The sequence below is a fragment of the Enhydra lutris genome, unplaced genomic scaffold, assembly GCF_002288905.1.
Source record: "Enhydra lutris kenyoni isolate GAN:26980312 unplaced genomic scaffold, ASM228890v2 scaffoldscaffold94, whole genome shotgun sequence".
Lineage (NCBI taxonomy): Eukaryota > Metazoa > Chordata > Mammalia > Carnivora > Mustelidae > Enhydra > Enhydra lutris.
In genome coordinates, this window is record NW_019154178.1 from 4,781,593 (window position 1) to 4,807,330 (window position 25,738).

At 59.8% G+C, this 25,738-nt stretch overlaps 1 protein-coding gene across 1 annotated transcript; it reads left to right on the forward strand.

The window, feature by feature from the left end:
• Window positions 1-1,284: 1,284 nt before the first annotated feature.
• LOC111138822 (ATPase Na+/K+ transporting subunit alpha 2) lies at window positions 1,285-23,921 on the forward strand. The gene is made up of 23 exons (XM_022490724.1): window positions 1,285-1,387; window positions 5,820-5,924; window positions 6,112-6,171; window positions 7,466-7,669; window positions 8,172-8,285; window positions 8,543-8,677; window positions 9,394-9,511; window positions 11,253-11,521; window positions 12,328-12,526; window positions 12,633-12,742; window positions 12,896-13,030; window positions 13,559-13,748; window positions 13,860-14,035; window positions 18,293-18,429; window positions 18,889-19,039; window positions 19,141-19,309; window positions 19,522-19,676; window positions 19,900-20,023; window positions 20,222-20,367; window positions 20,534-20,664; window positions 22,733-22,834; window positions 22,947-23,038; window positions 23,893-23,921. Exons 1-23 carry the CDS (start codon window positions 1,376-1,378, stop codon window positions 23,919-23,921), a joined length of 3,063 nt encoding a protein of 1,020 aa, XP_022346432.1. The 5' UTR covers window positions 1,285-1,375.
• The last annotated feature ends 1,817 nt before the right edge of the window (window positions 23,922-25,738 follow it).

The following is a 25,738-nucleotide window of genomic DNA, read 5'->3' on the forward strand; positions in this document are numbered from 1 at the left end:
AAATGGGGACACTCCAGGAGAATTCTGTCCTCCTTCTGCTCCCAGATGGCGGGGAAGGGCGTTTTTCTCCTCTCTCTGCCCCTGCTGGTCTCCCCTTCCCCTCTTTGTCCCTCATGCTTTGCCTTTTTTATTAACTGGTCCTGTTCCAGCTCATCTCTACCCTGTTTCCAACTGGTATAAGGTTACAGACGCCCCTCCCAGCCCCAAGGCCCCCTCCTCACTCCCAGAACCTTCTTCGGGCTTCTCCCCTGCTTCACTGCAGAGAGGCCTCTCCTCGGTCTAACCTCAGACCTGCATCTCTTCGGTCTAACACGGGGTTGCCAGTTAGCCTGGCACTCACCACGGGAGGAAGGAGGCAACCACCTCCTCTCTGGTTCCCAGGCCTGGCCCTTATTACGACGTTGACTTCCATATACCTCTGAGAAACTGCGTTTTCTTCCCCCCGCACCTGCCAACCCCAGGCATAGATTCAGCCTCGGGCTCCTCGACAGAGAGTAAGGGCGAGGCGCGACCACTCGGTGGCAAGGGGTGAACACTACCAGAGCTACTAGCGTGGGTGTCTGCTGGCCTGGCTCTGGGGCTGTCCCCCGGCTTGCCCGTCCCTCCCCAGCTGCCTCCCTGCCCCACCCGCCCGCCCCGGAGTCCTGTTCTCCGGACATGCTTCACCTGGAGGCTTGTGGACTCCCTTCCCCCTCCACCTCCAGACCTCGTGCTGTCTCTCGAGCCACCCTTAGCTCTCACCAGGGCCCCTCTGGGTGCCTCCTATGCAAGGGTGGCCCTGGGTTCCCAGGCTGACTGCTTCTTCCGGTTTCTGTGTCCCCACTTCTCTGCTTCTTTCTCTGGGAGGTTGGGAGTCAGGAGCCCTGAATTCTGGTTCTGTTTTATCTGCTCAAGTTGTTTGTCTCTCGGGGTCTCAGTTTCCCCATCAGGAAACCAGAGAAAGGCCGGGACCACACAGCCTCTGGCATCCCGGGATGCTGTGGGGACTGTCCCCCGTCAGCCCATCCCCAAGGAGCACAGTTCCAGCCCCAGCCTTGCCGCTCGCCTCTCTGAGTCGTGGCTGCCATGGGCCAGGGGTGAATGAGAGGAGACGAGGGGAGCACACAGCAGGACAAATGGACTGTCCATGGTCCACCCGCCTGTTGCTTAAGGGGCGGGAGGGGAGGAGTCCTCAGGGATCCTGTTTCAACAAACGTTTCTTTCCCGAGGAGGGGAAGGCGGGGGAGAGGGGGAGCAGGACCTATTTAAAGCTACCCTGTTGCTCGCTGCCGGCTCTGTTTGCCAGGGTCTCTGGCCATCCCAGACCAGAGGTGTGGGCTGGGGATCCTCCCAGTGACCTGCCCAGTCCAGGTTCCCTCAGCCACTCTGCCCCAAGATGGGCCGTGGGGTGAGTATCTCCAAAAAGAGGGGCTGCTCTGTAGGGAGGAGGAGGGCTCTCTGGAGGGTGAGGGAGGCTGGGGGAGAGCAGGATGGGGCGGGGAGGGGACTGAAGGGAGGAGCAGAGAGACGCCAGGCTCTGGGGCAGCATGAACTTGGACTGAGTCTCCCGGCTACAGATGCGTGCTCGGCCCAGGGGTCCACAGCGCACAGGTGCCCACGTGCGCTCTGCTTCCCCACTCCCCGAGATGAGCCCCACCGCCCTCCACCCTACCCCGCCCCTCCATCCCTGTGTCTCCCCCATCCCAGACAGACCCTCCCTCACCGCACCTCCAACCATGCCAGCCGAGGGGAGCCTGGCCCTGTTCATGCTCCTGCCTTTGCCACTCCCCAAAAAGAGCCATTCCTCTGGCAATCCCAGCCTGAGAAGATGGGGGTCCAGTTTGAGGTTGGAGCGGCCAGGAGCATGGCTCCCAAGTCACCAAGCGGTTCTGACACCAGCTCTCAGGGCCCCGAGAGCCAGCAGCCAGGAGGGTCGTAGGGCAGAAGAGCGATGTGCCCCTCAGCCCCAGCCCAGTGCCCCTCCTGATGCCTTGGAGGGCCCTCCCCAGCCCTGGGCTGTGAGCGTTTCACAGCGGCTGGTAAGAGCCGCCTGCACCCTCTCAGCCCACCCCTGCCCGTGGCATTCTGCAGCCCTGGGAATGCCAAGGGGAAGATTAACAACTGTGGAGTGGGTGTGGGGGAAGGGCAGGGACAGGGCTCTGGATTCTTGGAAATGAATTTTCCATATGGAGAAAAGTCACCCAGTCCCTTACACCCTGCTCCGGGCTGCTTTCCTTTTGTGGAGTGCCTGTGGAGGGAAGGAGTCTGGGGAGGACACGGGAGGGCCTGGGGAAAGGGGGTGCCTGTCGGGAGCTGTGGGGGAGTTTCTGGGCCCAGGAAGGGGTCAGGCAGGGACGTGTTATTGCACTGAGTTTAGCAGCTGGGAAAACTCCGAGCTTGGACACCAGGGTTCCTGCGCTGGGGTAGGAGCTATAAATAGAACCGGGTGTGTGAGTGTGTGCGTGTGTGTGTGTGTGTGTGTGTGTGTGTACATGTGCCTGCAACACACGTGTTCTCCATAGGCCGGAGCTGATGCAGATACTCCAGGCTGAGCACGTGTGTGGGACTCGGCAGGCCAATCCGCGAGCCCGCAAGCCCTCAAGAAGGGGCGAGCCCCGATGTCCCTGCATGATGTCCCTGAGGAGGAGTGAGGGTCTGTGCGTGGGCTTCACGAAGGAAGAAGTCACCCCCATGGGAAGATAGGGCCTCTTAGGACCCTCAGCTAAACCCAGCATCTCTGGTTCTGCCGTGCGCGGGACTCGGGACTCGGAGGAGGGCCAGGCCGCCCTCTTCCCCCAACCGGGAGTGCAGAGAACAGGGGAGGTGCAGCTCATGCAGCTCACGAGGTCCTGCTCGGGAAGCAATTTGGCCTTTACTTTGTCCTGGGACCCCAGCTGCCTGGGTCTCTGCTTCCCCCGGTCCTTCCTTCCCACTGGCAACCCCGAAGCCCCCAGACCCCCACCCCAGGGGCTGTGTGCAAGCAATGGCAGGTTGGGAAGTGGATCTGGTTCTGCCTGGATGGAGAGGCTGCGGGAAATGTGGGGGGAGGGGTTGTCTTAGGGCTGGAGCTTGGAGTTCAAACTGCCGGGAGAGCTCTGGAAAATGAAGGCAGCTGGTCCGCACCCCTGCTCTGTCCCTTTCCCCTGCATCTGCACTACAAAGCGAGGTCCAACTGTCACCCTGCACCCTGTGGCCAAGAAGGGCAGTGTGGGAGCTGGGGGAAGGGATGGCCCTGGTGGGAGGGAGCCCAGCCCGCTCCAGCTGCCACCACGAGGCTGCGGTGGGGAGAGCGTGGCTCACTTCCAGCTGCCCCCACTCTGTCCCAGCCTCTGGCTCTCTCAGAAAGAACTCTCTGTTCTCCTTCAGCATTCAAGACCCGGAGAGGGGGACTCGTGGTTGGGGGGCCATGGAGGGGGGGTCCTTGCTTCCTCTCTTTCTTTCTTGCCCGGGCAGCCCGCTGGCCCCAGATCTCCGCAGGCTCCTGGCTGCAGAGCCTGAGATCCTTGCCAGGACAGGAGGGGGAAGGGGCAGCGTGTCCCAAGCTCTGTGCCGGCCTTGGGGAGAACAGGGTGGGCGCGCAGGGGAAGGGATGCCATAGGGAGCAGCAAGGTTGGCCGCGGTGCCTCCTTCCCCAAGCGCATGGGCTGGCGATTTGGTTCTAATTTTCACAATCTTTATTGCACGTCGGAATGTACAGAAATTCTCTGGACTCGGCCCCAGCCCCAGCCCCAGCCGCCCCCCTCCCCACCCCCCACCCTCTGTTTGCCCAGGCCCCATTCCTGCCCCTGAAGCTCTGGAGGGTCACCTTGAAGCCGGTCCCTTTGCGGCTTTTCATCCCCTCTGCGTTTCTGTTCCACCAAGGAGAGACTCGGTGAACCCAAAGCATTTCAATCTAACTGATTAAAGGGGCCTTCTCAGGGCTCCTGGAGAGGGAGACGGAGAACCCCAGGAGCCTTTCCCCTCTCCTTCTGTTGGGCTGCTTCCGTCTCCCCAAGATGGCCAGCCTTCAGGAAGCCACAGGTACCCGCGATCCGTGGGTGCTCTCTATGGAAACAAATGCAAGGTTGCGGGTCTAGGGAACAACGGGGTCCATGTCTCACCGAGCCCCGCACCCTGTTCCTGATCTCACCGGTCAGACCTCTCCAGGTGCTGGACTCATGACCTCGTAGGGTGAGGACAGCTGCCACATTCTGGGATCGCACTTGACTCTTTGATGGGAAAAAATGCGTCATCCCAGAGCACAGGAGTTTATGCAGTGACTCCACTCTGGATGGAGTCGTGGTAGATACAAGTCAGTTTGCATTTGTCCAAACCCTCAGAGTGGATGCCGCCACGAGGGAGCCCTCATGGCCACTGTGGACTCAGGGTGACCCTGATGTGTTAGCACAGGTTCATGACTGCCACAAAAGCACCACTGGGGGGGGGGGGGGGTGGTTGTTGACGGTGGGAGTGACATGTGGGGGTGGGGGATATGAGAACTCGCCGTACTTTCTGCTCAGTTTTGCGGAGAGCCTCAAACTGTCTTGAAAAGAAAAGTCTACTTTTATAAAAAATGCACACTATCCTGTAAAGAAGGACAAATAAGTTGGCTGTAGATCCCATCCAGGTGTCCAGGCTTTTTTTTTTTTTTTTTTTTTTTAAGATTTATTTGTTGGTTTTTGCTGGGGGAGCGGCAGCGGGAGATAGTCTTAGGTAGACTCTGTGCCGAGCGCCAAGTCCCACATAGGGCTTGATCTCAAGACCCTGAGATCACGACCTGAGCCGACACCCAGAGTCAGACGCTTAACGGGCTGCGCCCCCCCCCAGGCGCCTCCCGGTGTCCTCACGAAGAGGACTTGGTGTCCTCACGAAGAAATGGGATACACCACAGTGTGGAGAGGCTCCTGAAAGCTGCACGTGGCCTTGGGGACAAGAGACCGGCCCGTTGCTGACAATGATGCGGCGCCCTGAGGGGGCGGGGGGTGGACAGGGAGTGAGAAGGCGTTGCCATGACCCCCCCCAGGCCCTGCCCGACCCCTCCCCCACCACTACCCCACCAGCCCCACCCCTCACCCCTGGAAGGAGAAACTTCCCACCCCGTTCCCCAGAGGTTCCCTGCGGCCCCCGGCAGCCTGGCGGAGGTGAGGGGACCACAGGCAGAGAAGAGGAAAGGGAACCCAGGGCCTCACACGGCTCCAGGGAAAATGCTCACCTGATCTCACGAGAGGCCCCAGGCATGCCAGGACCTGAGAATACACGCATTTTAGTACATATTCCTCTATTTTGGACAAATGGGGCCCAGTTCCCTTCTTACCTAGTTGTGCCTTGGGGCCTCAAGTTGTACAAATACCCCCTTGCCCAAGAGCGGGCCAGCTGGCCAACGAGAAGGGTGTCTTCCCCGGCCTGACCCCTGACTCCCCAGAGACTCTGCCTCCCCCAGATTCGCAGCTGTCTCCACTGCTCTCTAAGTGGCCGAGGTGTTGGGATTCCCCCAACACTGGCCACCGCCTTCCAGAATTCTAAATAGTGTAGGCTGACGGTCCTTAAAGTTTTCGTTCTGTTTAGAACTTAGCTGCAGGGTTTTCTCAACACACAAAATCTTAGCAGAAGCCCAAAGGTAAACAGCCAAGAATGGGGTCCTGTGTCCTGAGGCCCTTGGCCTTCCCTGGAATTCCAGCTCAGAGCCCATGGCCTTGCGACCAGTTTGCAAACTGAGGGCCTGGGCTCCCCCCACCCTTTCCTCCCCTGGGCCCATCACGGGCCTTGCATCCACCACCCCAGCCCAGTGCCTGCCCTCCTGGCCTGTCCAGGGCGAACATAGCCTCCCTGACTCTCCGGGCTCTCCCTCCCCACCCCTGCAGGCCGGCCGCGAGTACTCGCCAGCAGCCACCACCGCGGAGAATGGGGGCGGCAAGAAGAAGCAAAAAGAGAAGGAGCTTGACGAGTTGAAGAAGGAGGTGGCCATGGTGAGCACCCCAGCCCGACCCGCAGGTTGTGGAAAACAGGGTCTCCGCAGCCCAGCGCCCTCGGAGAAGCCATGCCGCCCCTCCCACCTGCGCCCTTTGCCTCAGCCCCGGGCCCCTCTGTCCTCACACGCATCCCAGACGCAGCGCCCAGCCTCCTGCCCCGGAGTGACCCGACTTCCCTTCTCAGGACGACCACAAGCTGTCCTTGGATGAGCTGGGCCGCAAATACCAAGTGGACCTATCCAAGGTGAGTCGGGGGGCCACAGGGGTGCCCGAGACCTGAGAGAGCCACACAGCGCCTGGATGGATAATCACACCCCCTGCGCCGGCGAGGAAACAGGCCCACAGACGTGTGACTAGCTGGGGCAGAGCCAGGCCTAGAACCCAGATCCCCGGCTTCTTAGTTAACAACCTTCTCCTGAGTACCTGGAAGCCGGGCCCCGTACCCAGCTGCACAAGCAGCACTGGTGACACACGTCCCAGGGAAGCGACACCTACGAAACAGTGAGGTAACCCCCCAGTGTCACAGTAGCCCTACTGTGCGCCCCACTGTGCGTGCTGTGTGTGATGGGTGCTTTATGAACACTTCCCTGACCCTCACGACACCTGTGACATGGGGGTCATGCACCCGTCCATTATAGCAGGGAGACTCGGGGAGGGGGACTAGCTTCCCACCATCACAGAAATAAGTAGGAAGTGTCACAGTCAGGTGACCACGCCCATCAAATAAATAAATACAGCGTCAGGCAAAACCACGGTGGGTGCACACCTCCTCCTGCAGGCCCTCCCTGACTCCTCTTTTGAAAATTCTCTGCTCCCCGGTCCTTGACCGTACCCTGTTTTCCTTAATGATCTGGCAGTGACAGCTACTTATCATGCGTCACGTCACTGGGTCATAAGCTCCATGAGGCAGAGACTTCATGGATTTGTCCTCCTCCCGGTCCCCAGAGCTGACAACGGCCCAGAATGTAACGGGCATTCGATGCACGTTTCTTAAATAAGTGAGTGGATGGAGAGAAAGGTAATGAAGTGACCTCTGCCCTCGAGGAGCTCACAGTCTAGAAGAGAACGTGGACCAGCATTCCCATGCGCACGCGGAGTGTAGCTCCACAGCCAGGCTGGGCCCCGCGGGGAACATCTGCACCGCGCCCCGGCCGGCTCCCCGGGGAAGAAGGGGGACTCACCGGAGCTCTGAGAACTGGAGGTTCCCCGTGTGGGTCTCTTCTCGAATTCTTGCTGGAAAGGGGCCCGTCTTCCGAGGAGCCTTGCCCAGGTGCCACTGGAGGAGACACTGAGGCCCTAACCCACAAGTGTCTCCACCCCAGGACGATGGCCGCAGGTGGGGCCACAAGGCCTCCCACACCTGTTGCAAATGCCACCTCCTCGGTGTGGCCTCTCCCGATGGCCCCCCCACCCTCTCCTGCCAGGTGGCATTTCTGTCTCCGAACGGACGCTGTTCCCAGGCCAGGGAGCCGGTGGGAAGCCGGGAGGAGCGCACGGCTCCGGACACGCGCTCACACTCCTCTCCCCGCCTCTCTCAGGGCCTCACCAACCAGCGGGCCCAGGACATTCTGGCCCGGGACGGACCCAACGCCCTCACCCCGCCCCCGACAACCCCCGAGTGGGTCAAGTTCTGCCGCCAGCTCTTCGGGGGTTTCTCCATCTTGCTGTGGATCGGGGCCATCCTCTGCTTCCTGGCCTACGGCATCCAGGCCGCCATGGAGGACGAGCCATCCAACGACAACGTGAGCGGGCGTGCCTCCCCCCTGCACCTGCCCGGGACCCGCCCTCCGGCCCAGATCGCAGGACAGCTGGGGGCAGGGGGCCAGAGCCGCACCTCACAGTCCCACGGGCCTCGCTGCTTTTCAGGCTGTGAAGGGATGAGGCTTCTCCGCGTGTCGCTAAGCACCTCCCAACACACACGCGCGCACACACACGTGCGCACACACGCACATGCAGGCAATCCGGAGTGAGATGGACCCTCCCTGTTCCCGCACCCCTAACTGAGCTGGTCTGGATCTGTGGGGCTTCCCCCCACCCCGAGAAGCCCGAGTCCTGGGAATTCCCTGCGATTTCTCCTGCCCCTTCCCTTTCCCAGGAGACTGAAGGGGAGGTTGGGGGGGAAGGGCTCTCCTCTGCCATTGTCGCTCCCAGTTGCAGACAAAGTCACCAAACACCCATCTGAGGGGCAGCTGCCCCTCCAGGGCGGGGAGAAGGGCCACGGCCTCACCCTTTCCTCTTTGCCAGCTCTATCTGGGCGTGGTGCTGGCAGCCGTGGTCATTGTCACCGGCTGCTTCTCCTACTATCAGGAAGCCAAGAGCTCCAAGATCATGGATTCCTTCAAGAACATGGTGCCACAGGTACACAGCAGGCAGGGCTCCGGGCTGGGGCACAAGGTTTCTGGGGGAGTCCAGTTCCCCCTCCTGAGTTCCTTGTGCTCTGAGATGGAGGCGTGGGCAGAAGCCAGCCTCCCGTTCTCCACACACGGTCCAGTTGTACAGCCTAGGGGGCACAGGCGTCCTCCTGGAGGGTTGGGAGAGGTGGGAGGCCAGCAGTGGAGGATGGTGGCAGAGGGACGAGCCATTCCTGAGGTGCCCGTCCCCCTCCCACCCCCCAGCAAGCCCTGGTGGTGCGGGAAGGAGAGAAGATGCAGATCAACGCAGAGGAGGTCGTGGTGGGAGACCTGGTGGAGGTGAAGGGCGGGGACCGCGTACCCGCGGACCTCCGGATCATCTCTTCTCACGGCTGCAAGGTGAGGCGGCCGTCCCGGGGCAGCTGGCCCGCTCCACAGAGCTGAGAGAGGTCCAGTTAGAGCCTGCAAGCCTGGGAAGCCCAGGTCCAGTGTCAGCGCCTGCCCCCCACGCGGCCCAGCCCAACTTCGTCTCCCACAGACTGTTTGCGGATTATGTCCTCGTGTCTGTGTGCTGGACATGCCCTGTGCCCCGGGTACATCTTTGACGTCCACTTTCCGGTGATCGTGTAGTGGTTATTACTGTGTCAGATGCTCTGTATGCCTCCCAGAGCTGTCTCGTGTCACTCTGCAGGAACAGTGACATCGTGCTGTGCTGTTCTAGGTGGCCACAGACAGCGCCGTGCACCCCCCCCCAGACAGCCCTACTTTCTCAGACTCTGGAGTTAGAGACCTCGCCCCACCCCCGCACCGGGGTTGTATAATGCAGACATGCCCCTGACCTTCCCCACTTTATAGATGAGTGAATGGTGATTTCGTTGGTTAGGTCACCAGCCCAAGGTCACGTAAGAGGTCAGGGACAGCCAGGACACCAAACCAGAGCAGGGACAATGGCTGAGTAATGTTATAAATACATGATGAGCATGAGTGTAATTCTGTCCCTCGTGTCATGGAGGCGGAGTGTGGTCAGAGCCAGAGTGTGGTCGGAGCCGGGGGACAACTGTGTGGGCACCCACGTGCCTTCCCGTCTGATGACCACACACCTGCTTCCTCCCCAGGTGGATAACTCATCCCTAACAGGCGAGTCCGAGCCCCAGACCCGCTCCCCCGAGTTCACCCATGAGAACCCCTTGGAGACCCGCAACATCTGCTTCTTCTCCACCAACTGTGTGGAAGGTGAGCGGCCGGCCACCAGGGAGCCCCCTCCCTGCCCCAGGGGAAGGAAGAGTCGAACTCCCGAATCCCCAGGCAGCACGGGGGACTGTGGCTGTGCTTACGTGTCTGATGTCTTGCCCAAGGCCAGGGGAGGGAAACGAGGGACCGGGGGGCCTGAATATTATTGGCTGGGGTGGCCCGACTCCGTGGAAGGTGCCTCCCCCCGGGAAGATCTGTGTTCTGTCTATGCCAAGACTGAGCAGATCCCAAAGCCTTCAGATGCTGGGCTAAGACCTCCACGCATGCACACGTACACACACACGCACACGCACACACACTACGCACATGCAGTACAAACACACGATACACAAAACTCACAACACATAGGCACACAGACACAAACACACACAATACACAACACACACACACGCCTCTTGACTCCCAGAAGTCTTTGGTTTGACTGATTCCTTCCATTTCTCCTGACGCTGGGTCTAGCGGCTTCTCTGGCCTCACTTTGACCAGTGACCAGGCTGGGGAGGCTCAGGCCAGGTGAACACGGGCCAGCAGGAGCTCCCCAGGTTGCCACCACATAAGGACAGGAGACCAGGCCCGCCCGAAATCCATGCCCTCTGTGGCCGGGCCTCCTTGAGAGGGGCCGACAGTGAGAGCTGGCGGGGAGAGAGTTCTGGCTAAACCTCGGGCCTGGGACCACGTGCCCCACCTCCATGCCTTTACCTTCCCTATTCTCATTTCTTCTCGGCATGTTATGTCTCTCTGAGCATTTTTGTAAAGATTTTATGAGCCTTTTTTTAAAGACTTATTTACTTATTTTAGAGAGAGAGCATGTGGGGAGGGGAGAGGCAGGGGGGAGGGAGAGAATCTCAAGCAGACTCTGCGCTGAGCATGGAGCCTGACACGGGGCTCGATCCCATGACCCCAAGATCATGAGAGTCAGACACTCAACCGACTGAGCCCCCAGGGCGCCCCTCACCAGGTGTTCCTTTCCCTTAGCAAGTTGCAGTTACAGTGAAAATCACTACACATTATGTATCTTAAACTGTTAATGTACTGAGATTCTGAAATTCGCCCGACATTTCCCACCATTGGTAAAAAACGCCCTGTGAAATACTCACATCGCTCTCTTTGAGTCTGGCTTTGGGGAAAGGAGAAGAAATGAGCAGATCCGACATTGCTGAGTGCCTACTGTGCGCCAGGGGCGGGCCAGGCATATCACAGCCCTCTCTGGTTTCCTGATGAAAGCAATCCCATGGGGGTGGGGGGAGTCCGAACAAGGGTGCAAACCCCAGTTTGGCCGGCTCTCACATCCACGGTCTTTCCCTCATCCCACACCCCCCCCGCCCAGGCCCCCGGCCCCGAGTGTCTACATAAGGGCTCAGCAACTGCCTGGTTTCTTCTGCGGCGTCTCAGGGCCCAAGGCTGGGAAAGAGCATCTTAAGTCCACGCAGAAAATCCGTGACCTCAGACCCTTCGGGGTCCTCGCAAGCAGGGCACTGATTGCACGGAGCTACTCGGTACTTGTATTTCATGGCTGGCATCTCCCCGGTCTGAATTCCGAGTGTATTTGCAACATCTCTCATCAGGCCCAAGTGTCAAGGGAATGAGTTGTGGTGGCCTGAGTCCGGGCCTGGAGGTCTGTGCCTGGGGGAGGTCCGGCCTCCAACCGCAGGACCCCGGTCGGAGGCCCATTTACTCTGCCGTGGTTTTTCTTTTCCAAGCAGTAGGGGTCCCCTCTGTGTTGCAGGCACGGCCAGGGGCATCGTGATCGCCACGGGAGACCGGACAGTGATGGGCCGCATAGCCACCCTGGCCTCGGGCCTGGAGGTGGGGCGGACGCCCATCGCCATGGAGATCGAGCATTTCATCCAGCTGATCACGGGGGTGGCCGTGTTCCTGGGGGTCTCTTTCTTCGTGCTCTCCCTCATCCTGGGCTACAGCTGGCTGGAGGCTGTCATCTTCCTCATCGGCATCATCGTGGCCAATGTGCCCGAGGGGCTGCTGGCCACTGTCACCGTGAGTGGGTCAGGCGAGGGGCCACCGCGGGAGGTCTTGCTACCCTTTCCTCAAAGGCAGTCGAGGCTTACTGTAGCTCAGCAACTTGCTCCCTGCCCCTAAAATCACCTGTCAGAGTCTTAATTCCCGGCTCAGAGTCTGAGCTGCGCTTTGGCCCACGGTCTCTCTGCCGGAGCTCATCCCGGCCCCCTTCCGCAACACACAGTCCGACGCATGGTCCACTGCCGTCTGCAGCTCGTCCCGGCCACCCTGGCCGCAAAGCCTCCCTCAAAGGTCACTGATGACTAACTGGCAAACCCAGTGACCTTTTCTCTCGAACCCTTCCTTGACTCTGCTGAGAAACGGACACGGCTGTCCACCCTCCTAGAATTCTCTCCTCCATCAGTTACGGTGACATGTCCCTATTCTGGTTCTCCTCTGCTCCTCTGTCCCCCGCAGGATCTCCTCCTCCTCTCCCCAGCCCCGATTCACAGGCCTCATGCTCTGCTCTCCCTGCCCCCTGGGGTGAGCCCATCTCCCCCCAGTCTCGTGCCCGTTCTCGCACACCCCTGGCCCAGCTCTCTGCCGGCCTGCTCTGGAGCTCTGGTCGTGTATCTTCAATTCCCTGTTGGACTTTTCACCTGAATACACACCCACGATCTCGCTCAGCATGTCCGACATCGAGCGCAGTCACTGCCCACACATAGGTCCCACTTGGTGTTTGCTGACCGGGATCAAGGAGGGCGGGGTCGTGCCCTGGTCCAGGGTGAGGTCATGGGCACCTCCGGCTCCAGGCTTAGAACCTCTCACCCTCCTCTCTCTCCCAGGTGTGTCTGACCCTGACAGCCAAGCGCATGGCGCGTAAGAACTGCCTGGTGAAGAACCTGGAGGCCGTGGAGACGCTGGGCTCCACATCCACCATCTGCTCCGACAAGACGGGCACCCTCACCCAGAACCGCATGACCGTCGCCCACATGTGGTTCGACAACCAGATCCACGAAGCGGACACCACGGAAGATCAGTCCGGTGACTGGGGCTCTCCAAGGGGGCCCCGGCATGGTGGTGGGGGGTGGGAGTGGACAGGGGCTCTAACGGGGAGCCGTGCTCCTGCTTCTCCCCCACTGCCTCCCAGGGGCCACTTTCGACAAACGATCCCCCACGTGGACGGCACTGTCTCGGATCGCCGGCCTCTGCAACCGTGCCGTCTTCAAGGCCGGGCAGGAGAACATCTCTGTGTCTAAGGTGGGGTCAGCGGCGCGTCCATGGCTTGCCCGCCTCGCCGGGACCCAGGTCCCCCTCCTGCACACCCTGGCAGCCTCGGGGGCTCCAGTGCTCCCCTCCCCCGGTCTCCCACTGCCCCCCCCGCCTGTGTGACACTGAGTTCTCCTCCGTCAGCGGGACACGGCTGGCGACGCCTCCGAGTCAGCCCTGCTCAAGTGCATCGAGCTGTCCTGTGGCTCCGTGCGGAAGATGAGGGACAGAAACCCCAAGGTGGCGGAGATCCCTTTCAATTCCACCAACAAGTACCAGGTCTGGCAGCCATGCCGGGACAAGGGTGGGGGAAAGGGCCAAAGTGAGGGGGAGCTCAAAACCTAGGAGGGGGGCATCTGAGGGCCATGCCCCTCCCCCTGCCTCATCGCCCAGGAAAACTGGGGTGACTACCGGTCTGGTTGCAAGGACCCCCCCAACTTCCAAACCTCCATCCCTCGATATACCCAGTCGCCTTCCCCACTCCTGCCTCAGCCTCCCATCCCTTCCAGCTGTGGGGGTGAACCACGCCTCTGAAATGTCGTTGGGATGCCCCTGGACGGCAGGCGTCTGCTAGACCAAGAAAGCATTCTCAGCTGTGTCGTGTGAAAGCGCGCTGAGGCCAGCACGACTGTGGGGCACTGGCGAGAGAGCCACCCAGCCCCTGGCACTGTGGTCAATATTTGTGACCCACACTGCCCTTCACACGCACAGGCTCTCCCTCCGTCGACGATAGCTGGCGGACGGGGGCTGTGCGTCAGGGAGGTCTCCTTGGCAGGCCGCCTCTGTGACCGCTTGTCTTCTCTCCAGCTGTCCATCCACGAGCGAGAGGACAGCCCCCAGAGCCACGTGCTGGTGATGAAGGGGGCCCCGGAGCGCATCCTGGACCGCTGCTCCACCATCCTGGTGCAGGGCAAGGAGATCCCTCTGGACAAGGAGATGCAGGACGCCTTTCAGAACGCCTACATGGAGCTGGGCGGGCTGGGGGAGCGCGTGCTGGGTGAGAGGCAGGAGCGGGGCTGCCCCAGGGTGGGGGCATTGGGGGCACTCGGGCAGCCCCCCCACCCTGTGCTGGGCTCACTCCTCCCTCTTTCCCTCCTGCCCGTGTCAGGGTTTTGTCAGCTGAATCTGCCTTCTGGGAAGTTTCCGCGGGGCTTCAAGTTTGATACGGATGAGCTGAACTTCCCCACGGAGAAGCTCTGCTTCGTGGGGCTCATGTCCATGATCGACCCTCCCCGGGCTGCCGTGCCGGACGCCGTGGGCAAGTGCCGCAGCGCGGGCATCAAGGTACAGGCCTGGCCTCCCCCCTCCCACCCTCCCTTCCCCGGTGCTAAAGGTCAAAGGACGGCAGGGGCTCCTGCCTCGCAGATGCCAGACCCCTCGTGGCCACCTCCCTCTGCAAGGAAAGGTCGGCCCCACCTGGAGCTCTTGTCTGGGTCCCTTTCCGTCAGTGACCAGGTGCATCCTCTCCCCCACTCATTCCATTCTGCTCTCGGGCCAACCTGGCACTTGGGTCTTGGAGATCTGTTCGAACCACCTTCCCGGATAGCGTCCGATCTCTACCAATGAGCAATGAGCAGGCTCTTGTCTGAACCCACTCGCCCCCAGCAGGCTCCAGTCCTCATCCCCCAAGCACACCTCTCCTAGGTCCTGGTGTCCACCTGTCATTGCTCCTCGGTGGCCGCTCCTGCCTCAACTCCTGCCTCAGTTGTCCTTCATTCGGCAACTAACCATCGTTTGCCGCCTAAGGCCCAGGCACTGTTCAAGATGCCCGAGTTCAACAAACAGACATAAACCCTGTCCATCTTGGAGCCTCCTTTCCTGCTTCAAGGCACGCTCCACCCCATCCCCATGGCTGTGGCCGTGGCCATCCCGTGGCCAGGCACAGGGACGTGGCCAGCTCCTCGTCTCCTAGCATCAGCTCGAGCTGCCTGTCCGCTAAGGGCCAGGGGCTGCTAAGACGAAGGAGACGTGGTGCCTGTCCTCCGGTGCTCGCGGGCACTCAGGGAAACAAACGTCTCCACACTTAATCACAGAACAACCTGCTAGCTAGGGTCGTGAGCCCCTGCTCCGGGCCAGAGGCTCTCATCCCATGAGCACCCGGGTCGCAGGAGTGCAGGTAATCTGCACAACATTTTTTGGGTTTGGGGTTTTTTTTTTTTTGGATTTGCATTAATTTTAATCCCAAACTTGATAAATACTTCATTAACAATGAGGATCACTGTTTCTAAGTATTTTTAGTTAATAAAATGGCTAATTGTTTTACTAATAATTATCATACATTATCACAGACCTTTAAATAAAATTAGCTTTTGTAATAAGTTTATTAAAATCTACTGAATCAAGAAATACCCAAAATACATTTTTCACTCAGTACCATAATATTATGTTATATGTGCTGCTTATTTAAAATATGTGGTTTTGGGGGTTTGGGTTTTTTTTTTTTAAAGATTTTATTTATTTGAGAGAGAGAGAGAGAGTGCAACTGGGGGAACAGCAGAGGGAGAGGGAGCAGACTCCCCGCTGAGCAGGGAGCCCAATGAGGGACTTGATCCCAGAACCACAGGATCATGACCTGAGGCAAAGGCGGACACTTAACGGATTGAGCCACCCAGGTGCCCCAAAATATGTGGGTTTTGTTTCAGATAAGATTGTCCTTGTCGATTTCCCTGACTCATGCCCAATTTATATTTCAAAAATCACTCAGAGAGGTTTATAAAAGCAATTTCCAGATAATGTTGTATATTTAATTTTGAAACTTTTTACAAACAAAAATGAATACTTTAAAATTAAATATGGAGCACCTGGGTGGTTCAGTAGGTTAAGTGTCTGCCTTCAGCTCAGGTCATGATCGCAGGGTCCTGGGATGAGCCCTGCGTCCGGCTCCCTGCGCAGTGGGCCCCGCTCCACGGGCCGCCCGCTTCTCCCTCTCCCTCTGCTGTTACCCTGCCTGCAATCTGTCTCTGTCAAATAAATAAATAAATTCTTAGAAAGAAAGAAAGAGAAAGCGAGGAAGCTCCGGTATTTTCCCTTTTCACAGAAGAGGGTAACTGAGGCACAACGTGACAGGCTCGTACGTGGTCGAGCCGGGATTTGAACGAAGGCAGCCTGCCATTTCCTCACACACCGAAGCACTTGTGTGTAGACGTGTGTGAGTAAGGGATTTCTCCGTCCCAGCCACTCTGTCGCTGAGGTAGGCGTCATCGCCCCCACTTAAAAATAAAACCAGCTGAGCCTCAGAGTGGGTAAGTCGCTTTCCCAAAATAAACCTGCCCGTAAGGGGCGGATCAGGCATGTGAAGCATGGTCAGCCGTCCGGAAAGCTGTGCTCCAACCCATCCGGCTGCCTCTTGCTGCGATCAAAACTATCCCGGGGTGTGGGGACCGTTCCTCCAGGGAACTCAGAGCAGGAGCAGCTAAGTCTGCCTCAGAGAACTGGACAAGTTTTACAGAGCACGTGATATTCGATCGGGGCCTCGAAGGCCGGGAGTGTTCTGTAAGGCAGGGAGAGGAGGGCAGTCAAGGTCAGGGACAGTGCGTGTCCTGATGGGGTGAGACAGCAGGGGAGGGGGTGCAGGTGCGTGGGGGGCAGGAGGCTCAGGAGCACTGGGGATGGACTCTAGGACTTCCGGCCAAGGCCAGCTGGAAGGGCTTTGCCTAAACGCCTGACCTGGGGACAGAGCCAGCTTTCAGGAGGCTACCTGGGTGGAGGAGGGCCTGAATCAGGAGAAGGGCTGGAGGCGAGGAGGCAGGGGGAGGGTCTGTGGCGCTAGTCCAGGCGATGACACAAACCAGGGCGGTGACAAAGGATGGAGGCGAGGAGTCACATCTAAGAAACACTTTGGGAACACAGTGACCGAGCTGGACATGGTCAGCGAGGGAGTTGCAGGGACAAAGGGTTGGAACGCCCGAGAGGACAGAGCCGAGCTGGAGGCAGGGGGCAGGCCTGGCAGCCTGGTGGGAGCGGACGATGAGCTCAGCTCTGACCTTCTGTTGGAAGCCTCGGTTGGACACCCAAGGAGAGACATCCCAGCGAAAGCATCAGCTTAGAGCCCAGGACACAAGTCCAGGACCAGAGAGAGCGAGGCCCCTCAGCACACGCGTGCATCTCAAGACCCACTAGTGAACCCGGATCAGGGAGGGGGGCCCGGATGAAAGTGGGGCCACCAGTCTTGGGGCAAGTAGAGAGAGAGAGGAGCGGGGCAGGAGGGGTGGGGGGAAGTCACAGCTCACGTCTACCGAGTGTCCACCTCCGTGCCATTTACTCCTCACGACAGCCTTGGAAGGTGGGGCTCGTCCCCTCCTGGGACCGAGACTCAGTGAAAAGACTGGTCCCAGGTGCCACAGCCGGGGAGGGCCGGTGTTCAAGCTTAGGCCCGCCGTCCCGCTCCACAGCCGCCCCTTCCAGCGGGCGGCCGCTCAGAAGAGGCAGGAAAGAGCGGGAAGAAGTGGGAAGGGGAACCGGGAGAGTCAGCATCCGCACGGACCAAGCTGGCCGGCTTCAAGGAGGGGCTGGTGGGCAGTGCCAAGTACTGAGGGGTCGAGGATGAGGGCTGCAAAGATGCTTCTGTCTTCAGTGGGGGCCCATGTGGCCTTTGGGGGGCAGGTTCCGTGGGGTGGTGGCGGTGGCCTTGAAGGACTTTCTCCTTGGTAGCTGTGCGAGGCTTCTTCCTCTGATCAACCCACGCTCGTGACAGACAGCCTTTATTTTTCTTTAAGATTTTATTTATTTGTTTGACAGAGAGAGATCACAAGTAGGCAGAGAGGCAGGCAGAGAGGGGGGGGGAAGCAGGCTCCCTGCTGAGCAGAAAGCCTGATGCGGGGCTCAAACCCAGGACCCTGAGATCATGACCTGAGCCGAAGGCAGAGGCTTAACCCACTGAGCCACCCAGGCGCCCCAACAGATACCCTTTAACCACCTCTCAGGTGCCGACAGCCCTCCCCACCAGCCTCCATCTGTGCTGCAAGAACCGCCTTCTTCCCACATGGTGAAGGCATGTCCGAGGCAGCTAAACAGGTGGTGGAAGGCCGGGGCGTGGAGGCGGGGGCCATGTCCCCTTCGTCCCTACTCTGACCAGCTGGATGGCCCCAGCACCAGAGTGGACACTAAGAAAATGTGTCCTACTCCCGGCTCCAGTAACCTTGAGAGGGTCATGGGCCCTTTCTAAGCCTTCGTCCCTCGCTGGTCAGTGAGGGGTCCTTCCAGCTGCGACAGCCTCGCAGCCCATGAAAGCCGGTCTCTGAGGGGCCTCTTCCAAGAGGCCCTCGTCCATTTGTTACTCATCACGGAGGCTTTCTCCACGGAAGCAAAGTGTCCCCAGTCCCCTGCCTACAGCTTGTCACCCACTCAGACACACAAACACTCTCACACACTCACGCACTCTCACACACACACACACACACACACACACACAGTTCCGCCATCTTGGCTGGGATCCATCAGTCCCAGCATCGGGGGGTCTGGCTTTCTCTGACTTTGGGAAAGGAAAGGATGGGGAGGGGGTGTTAATACCACTTTTCTTTTCTCTTTTCTCCTGGCTGCCAGGTGATCATGGTGACTGGGGACCACCCCATCACAGCCAAGGCCATCGCCAAAGGTGTGGGCATCATATCAGAAGGCAACGAGACTGTGGAGGACATCGCGGCCCGGCTCAACATTCCCGTCAGCCAGGTCAACCCCAGGTGCGGCCTCCACGGGGCCCCCTGTCCCCAGTCAACCCGTCCCACAGGATGCCCGAGGGCCCCGGGGGGGAGGGGCCATCAGAGAGCCCCTCTGCGACCCTGCAGGTCTTCCCGTGACACCTCAGCGGCCGGCTCCTCAGTCCTGAGGGTGTCCATGCTGTGCCACCCACTCACTGTTCAACAGAGGTGTCACATTACTGTCCTGAGCCGCATCCTCCCAACTACAAATTTAGGGAACCATCCCCCCATGCGGTGGCTCCGGGGTAAGGCATGGGTAAGAAAAGCAGCGTGTGGCCTAGCACTGACTGTGCTGGGTGAGGCTGTCCTTCCTCAAAGACAGAGATGGGACACACAGGCCACGGGGACAGGGCAAGGAGGGCCACAGCCCTGGGACCGTGCAGCTCGGCGGCGGGGGACAGCGGCGGCAAGGAGTCACCCGCCTCCGCCCCCACCGTCCAGAGAAGCCAAGGCGTGCGTGGTGCACGGCTCGGACCTGAAGGACATGACGTCGGAGCAGCTGGACGAGGTCCTCAAGAACCACACGGAGATCGTGTTCGCGCGCACGTCCCCGCAGCAGAAGCTCATCATCGTGGAGGGTTGCCAGCGGCAGGTGAGCGGGACGGGGGTGCGGGGCCGGGCTGGCGCGGGCCGGGTGGGTTGGCCCGGGCCTGCACGGGCTTCCTCCTCCGATCTGGCTGCGTCCTCGTGCAGGGGGCCATCGTGGCAGTGACCGGGGACGGTGTGAACGACTCTCCCGCGCTGAAGAAGGCGGACATCGGCATCGCCATGGGCATCTCAGGCTCCGACGTGTCCAAGCAGGCCGCCGACATGATCCTGCTGGACGACAACTTTGCCTCCATCGTCACGGGCGTGGAGGAGGGTGAGGGGCCCCGCGGGCCGGGTGGCATCTGGGACAGCTTCCCGGGCCTTTCCCCCAATGCAGAGCCAACTCAGGATCCCGGGCACCTGCCACTGGCTTTGGCTTCCCTCGAACCCGGGGTCTCCCTCTCTGGGGCGCACGGGCAGCCGCGCTCCAGGGCTTGGGCTGGGGACGGAACCTCCCGTCTCCTGACGCCACCAAACCTCCCCCAGGCCGCCTCATCTTCGACAACCTGAAGAAGTCCATCGCCTACACCCTGACCAGTAACATCCCCGAGATCACGCCCTTCCTGCTGTTCATCATCGCCAACATCCCCCTGCCGCTGGGCACCGTCACCATCCTCTGCATCGACCTGGGCACCGACATGGTGAGGCCCGGGCTCGGAGCGGCACGGGGGTTGGAGGCGGGCGGCCGGGGGGATCTGGCCAGGCTGCGACAGTTGAGGGAACAGAAGCCCCAGCGAGTCCGGGGCCAGAACAGGGTCTTAGTAACGTGTGCTGATTGCATCAAAGATTCCTCCCCGCGGACCGTCCTCTGCACCTGTCGGCTCCTTTCCACTGCCCTCCTCCCCCCACATGCCTCGCACACAGGTCCCCGCCATCTCCTTGGCCTACGAGGCCGCGGAGAGTGACATCATGAAGCGACAGCCGAGGAACCCCCAGACGGACAAGCTGGTGAACGAGAGACTCATCAGCATGGCCTACGGACAGATTGGTGAGGCGGGGCCCTGGGGCCGGGGCTGGGGCGCGGCCGAGAGAGCTCTCTGTCCAGCTGACGGAGGGATGAGCCCAGGTGAAATCCCAGGCCAGGGGTCCGCCCCCACCGAGGAGCCAGGATGGCCGTCGCTGGCGAGTGCCGGTCCCACCCGGCCGCCCCCACTGACCGTGCCGGCCTCCCGCCCGCTCCCCTCAGGGATGATCCAAGCCCTGGGCGGCTTTTTCACCTACTTCGTCATCCTGGCGGAGAACGGTTTCCTGCCCTCGCGGCTGCTGGGAATCCGTCTGGACTGGGACGACCGGTCCATGAACGACCTGGAGGACAGCTATGGGCAGGAGTGGGTGCGTGGGGCCTCCGGGGGGTGGGCTCCGTGCCTGTGGGAGTGCCCGGGGGGCCAACTGGGGCTGGGGGCTAAGGCACCCCGTGCCCAGGGGTTTGACAAGCGCCCCCAGCATGCTGCCCCCTTGCCCCTCCCTTCGCCTCTCACACGGCCCCATCTGCCCCCAGACCTATGAGCAGCGGAAGGTGGTGGAGTTCACGTGCCACACGGCCTTCTTTGCCAGCATCGTGGTCGTGCAGTGGGCTGACCTCATCATTTGCAAGACCCGGCGCAACTCAGTCTTCCAACAGGGCATGAAGTGAGCACCCCTGCCCCCCACCCCCAGCAGAGAGCACCCTGAGGTCCCTCAACCCCCATGGGCCCCTCGACCTGCGCCCACAATCAGGGAGGAGGGAGTGTCAGACCACACCTGTCCAGCCGTCTGAAACAGGTGTCTGAAGAGGAAGGGGTCGGATCACCATTTCTGACGAGTTTTAATTCTGCTCCTAATCTACTGCTTTAAGGTTTCCTTCCCTCTTCCTTCCTTTCCATCTTTCCACACTTGTCCCCTTCTTCCCTCTTCCCTGTCCTCCTCCCTCCTCCCTTCCTTCCCTCCTTTTCCTTCCCTCTTCTCACCCCTCCTCCCTCCCTCCCTTGTTCCTTGCTGCCTCGCTTCCCTCCTCCCTCCCTTCTTCTTCCCCCTTCTCTCCTCCCATCTTCCCTCCTCCCTTCCGTCCTCAATCTCACACTGCAACAGCACCCTCTGCCCGGCCCTAAGGCCCACAGCACAGGTGCGCTGTGCTCGGGCTTGCAGCACGGGCCCGGCCTAGCAGTATGTGATCCTCCCCGAGAGGTTGGGAGTTGCTCAGGGGCGGGCTCGGGGCCGTCTTAGAGTGTGCGTTACCATGGGCCAGTCATCGTGCTGTGACCCGCACGCACATTTAACCTCACAACAGCTCTATGGGATGGGAACTGCTTTCCTTTTCTGGACCAGAGACCCCAAAGAGGTTACATGAGGTCCCTGGGGTCACCCAGCTGTTAGGGTTCATGCAGGTCTGCTTCTAGCGCCCCAGCTCCTGGAGACGGCACAGGGTGGCTTGCCTGTCAGGGTCTGGCGCCTGTCGGTGCTTGGTGATCGCTCAGTGACCGCAGCACGGACGGCGGTTAGTGCTAACTCCAGGTCTCTGTGAAGCCAGTGGAAGACGAAAGGGGTCCTGAGGACGCCAACAGCCACTGGCCAGCAGCGCCCCACCTCAGACCCTGGGCCAGGGGGCCTCAGAGCCGCTGTCTGCAAGGCTCCCACGCTTTATAGAAATGAGCCACCGAGTAAGGCCGCAGGGCTTACTCAAGTGTCACTCAGAGGCAGAACCATTGGTGTGAAGGACCGCGACGGCACGCTAGCGCGCAGCTCTGTTGGGAAGGCGGATGTTTCCAATTTTAAATAGAGAAATGATATTCATTACTTAGAACAAATATAGCTGAAAAGACTACAATCAATTAAAATGGGGTCTTTATCAAAGAATCGAGTGGGTCCTTTAGTGAGTGGAAAGTTTGGGAGCTATTGGCGTAAACTATAAAGGCATGCAGTGTGCAAGGTTGTACACGGGTCAAGTAGTAACTCAACCGAGCACTCTGCACGTTCCAGAACTTTCCATGCTTTACCTCCCATTCTGTTCCCAGCAAGCCCAGGGTATACCGGTAACCTCTCCAGCTCACAGGGAAGACCACGGGGCTCAGAGAGGTGCAGAAACATGGCTTGCAGCCCAAAGCTAGCAGAGGGCAGAGCTGCGGCTAGATTCTGCCCATCTGACTCCAGAAGCTGCTTTCAGACCCTTGCTCTGTCCTGCTTTTCGGGTCTGAGGTCGTGGATGCACATCCAGCATTTAATTTCCAGGGAGTGGACAGCTTCCTCTCCGCTAAGCGCTTGACAAACATTCTCCTCTATTGAGTATCGACAACCCACAACGACCAGGGCCGGGGAGACCCTGGGAACGTGTGGCACACACACAGGCTCTCTGAGCACCTTGCCGGGCAGATGGCACGGGCTGAACACAGACCACAGGCCTGGAGTCATAGCAAGTCCGTGCGCCGCGGGAGGGCGGCCCCACGACCCGGGAAGGAAGTGTGTGCTGACCGCAGCATCTCCAGCCCAGGGCATGTCAGCCAACACATTAGAAACATTTATTTACCAGACGAGTATGTGTGTTATAGGAGGTGAGATCAGTCAGCAGAAAAAGTGAAGGAAATCTACTCTGGTTACATGTAGCAGCAGAAGAGGGGGTTTGAAGACCGTCCCCAGGCACCTTCGCCACCAGGGGCCTCCCTGGATTTTCCCCCTCAACCCCCCACTTTCCACACCACCTACCCTCCTTTCTTTGCCTTTCCAGGAACAAGATTCTGATTTTCGGGCTGCTGGAGGAGACGGCGCTGGCGGCCTTCCTGTCCTACTGCCCGGGCATGGGCGTGGCCCTCCGCATGTACCCGCTCAAGTGAGTGTGTCCTTCCCAGGCCCTGCTAGGCCCCAGCTTCTGGTCTTCAGACCCAGTTCTCTGTCCCCACCCTGCGGCACCCCCGACACGCTCCTGTTTCTGTTTGGTGCAGGGTCACCTGGTGGTTCTGCGCCTTCCCCTACAGCCTCCTCATCTTCATCTATGATGAGGTCCGGAAGCTCATCCTGAGACGGTACCCTGGGGGTAAGTGCCCCCTCCCCCCAGCACCCCGCCAGTGCTCCCCACTGCTGGCCACCCCCCAGGGCTCCGCACCCAACCCTTCCACATGCGGCTCCTTGCTCCTCTTCCCCATGCCCCCACCCCCGATCCGGGGGCCCCAGGTCCTCGGAGCCCTGACCCTGCCCCTTTCCCACCAACCTGGGACCCCAACACACAGGGGCGCTCAGGCCCCTCCTCCCACCCGAATCATAGGACACAGAATTAGGTGGGCCCAGGTCACCTCGTCCCCCTTCCACATCTTACAGAAACGGAGAGGTGCAGAGGTGAATTTATTGGCTTGGGGTTACAAAGCAAGGAGGAGCAGAGCAGCTTCTAGAACCCAGGCTTCCTGATTCCTAGGCAATGACCAAGTTTGCTTTTGTTTTTTTCCAACAAGCACTGTTGACCCCTTACTGGAAGTTGAAAACCGATGGCCGGCAAGCCAAATATGGCCCCGGGCATATTGCTTGGTTCCGTCCGCCCTTTATTGCGTGGCTGTGTTTTGTAACTGGTCCAATAACTAAAACTTAGGGGCTCTCACATAAAATCCTATTCCTGATTCTGAAAAATCATGAGCCATCAACCCCATACATGTCTCGGCACAACCACCACGGGCGGTTGCCCCTTGAGACAGTCCTGTCACCACCTAGCCCCTGCCTCTCCCCTCGAGCCCACTCTGTGATGCCCGCACTGTGCTAAACACGTCTCTCCTTTCCCCTAACCCGTGGCCCCAGCTCCCCGGCTTCCTCCCCTCCCTCTCACCCTGATTTGCCCTCCAGCCCGCAGAGATGGATCTCTGCCCCCCATGAGCTCACGCCTTGCCCCCATCTCTCCCACAGGCTGGGTGGAGAAGGAGACCTACTACTGAGCTGTCCAAGGAAGACCAGGCTCTGGGCCAGGACGCCTGGAGGTGGTGCGGGGATGGTGATGCAGAGAAGACAGGGTGCTGGGGGAGGGTCGGGGGAGGGACAGAGAGGCCACTTGGCAGGCTCAGCGGGGAGGAGTGGGTGAATAAGCTCAGAGCCATTACCTTGCAGACCCAACTGAGAACAATCGGAGAGACACCACATGCTGGGGTCCTTCCCAGTTCCGGCTGCACCCTGTCCACTTTTTCCGAGGAACTGAGGGTCACCCCAGCACCCACCACCCACTGTCTGCCCCTGCACACCCACCTCCCACTAGAACAGATCAACACCCAAAGGCAGGGACCTGTCTCAACCAGGAGGAAGGAACTGTCTCAGATCACCCACGTCCTTTCATCTCTCCGGCCTTACCCTACTGTCACCCCACCTCTCCTCTGCTTCCTGCCCGACCCTGCCCCTGCTCCCCCTCGAGATCAGACACAGCTCCTCCTGGTGAGTGCCAGGCGTGGGGCCGGAAAGGGAAGCTGCGCAGAAGGCGGCATCCCCAGGCAAGCCCGGATGGGAACGTCTAGAGGCAAGAGGGCAGGGGAGTGGGAGGCCGAGGACTGACACAGCCAAGGGAGCTGGGGAGGAGCGAGCCAAGGACAGGACAAGATGTGTGGTCTCCAGCCCCGGGTCCTGCCTTTCAGAAACTCCTGCCAGTAGGCCAAACTCAAATGTCCGCAGAGCAGGCCAGAGCAGTCCAGGTGCTCCCCTGGGTCCTCCACCCCGGCAGCTTCCACCCCACCGACCCTGCCTTGTGTCGTCCGGGCCATGAGGCCCAGGTGTCACAGAGGCTCCAGTACCCTCAGTCCCTTGCGCCTGGTGACACCCCGCCCTCCAGAACGCTAAGTCCTCCGAAGCCCCGTCTTGTTCCCAGAGGGCAGCGGCCAGTCCGTTCCCTGCCCCCACCACCCCTTCCCCTTTGGGTCCCTCCCGATGAACCTGAGTCATTCCAGGAGCTGCCTGGCCGTCAGCTGGAACTAGGATGGAGGAAGTTTCCGGAACCTTCCTGCTGCCCAGGGACGTCCAGAATCAGCTCGGGTCAGGGGCGTGGTCAGACCCTCTGGGCAGCGAGAGCGCGAACGTGAGGAGGGTTGGTCCTCCCAGGCAGACAAAGGCCCTTCGTGTTAGTGATCAGTTGGTTTCAGGTTCCCTCGGGAGACCCTCGGCCTTCCCTTGCCGGCTCCCTGCCTAGCAGGTTTGCTCTGCAGGCAGCCCGGCCCCTTCCCTAAGCCTGGCCCAGACGGCACTGGGAAAGAGACCCCCGGGTGGGCCCAGCGAGAGTGCCACCGGGGGAAGCCGCAAGACCTAAGACAGAAAGGAAGGAGGCCTGGGAGGGCCCTCCCACCGGCTCTCACCTCCCTCCACTGGTACTTTATCAGAAGGACTTTGAAATGAGTGAGTCGTTGCTTTGGGCTCGGGAAACTAAATGAGAAACCATGTTCCTTCGGGCCGATTAATTTGAGATGTGTTGACTATGGACAAAGCTTATCTTTGCACAATCGAAAAAAAAACGGTATTTGTTTAGCAAATTAGAAGCATTAAACCGCATGGCTAGGGCTGGCACATTTAGTCCTCCTAAACACTTCTGAAGCACTTTAGGAGTATCTACGTAGAGGTAGCGCATGCATGGGCTAATCACCATCGGTTCTCCTGTGTCGGTGAGACACACATTTGCAGGACCTTTACCGGGAGACGTTTTAGAGGGCACTAGTTTGCGGTACTACCTACGGACTTGAATATAATAAAGTTGCATTTCGTTATGAAAAAGAAATCCCTT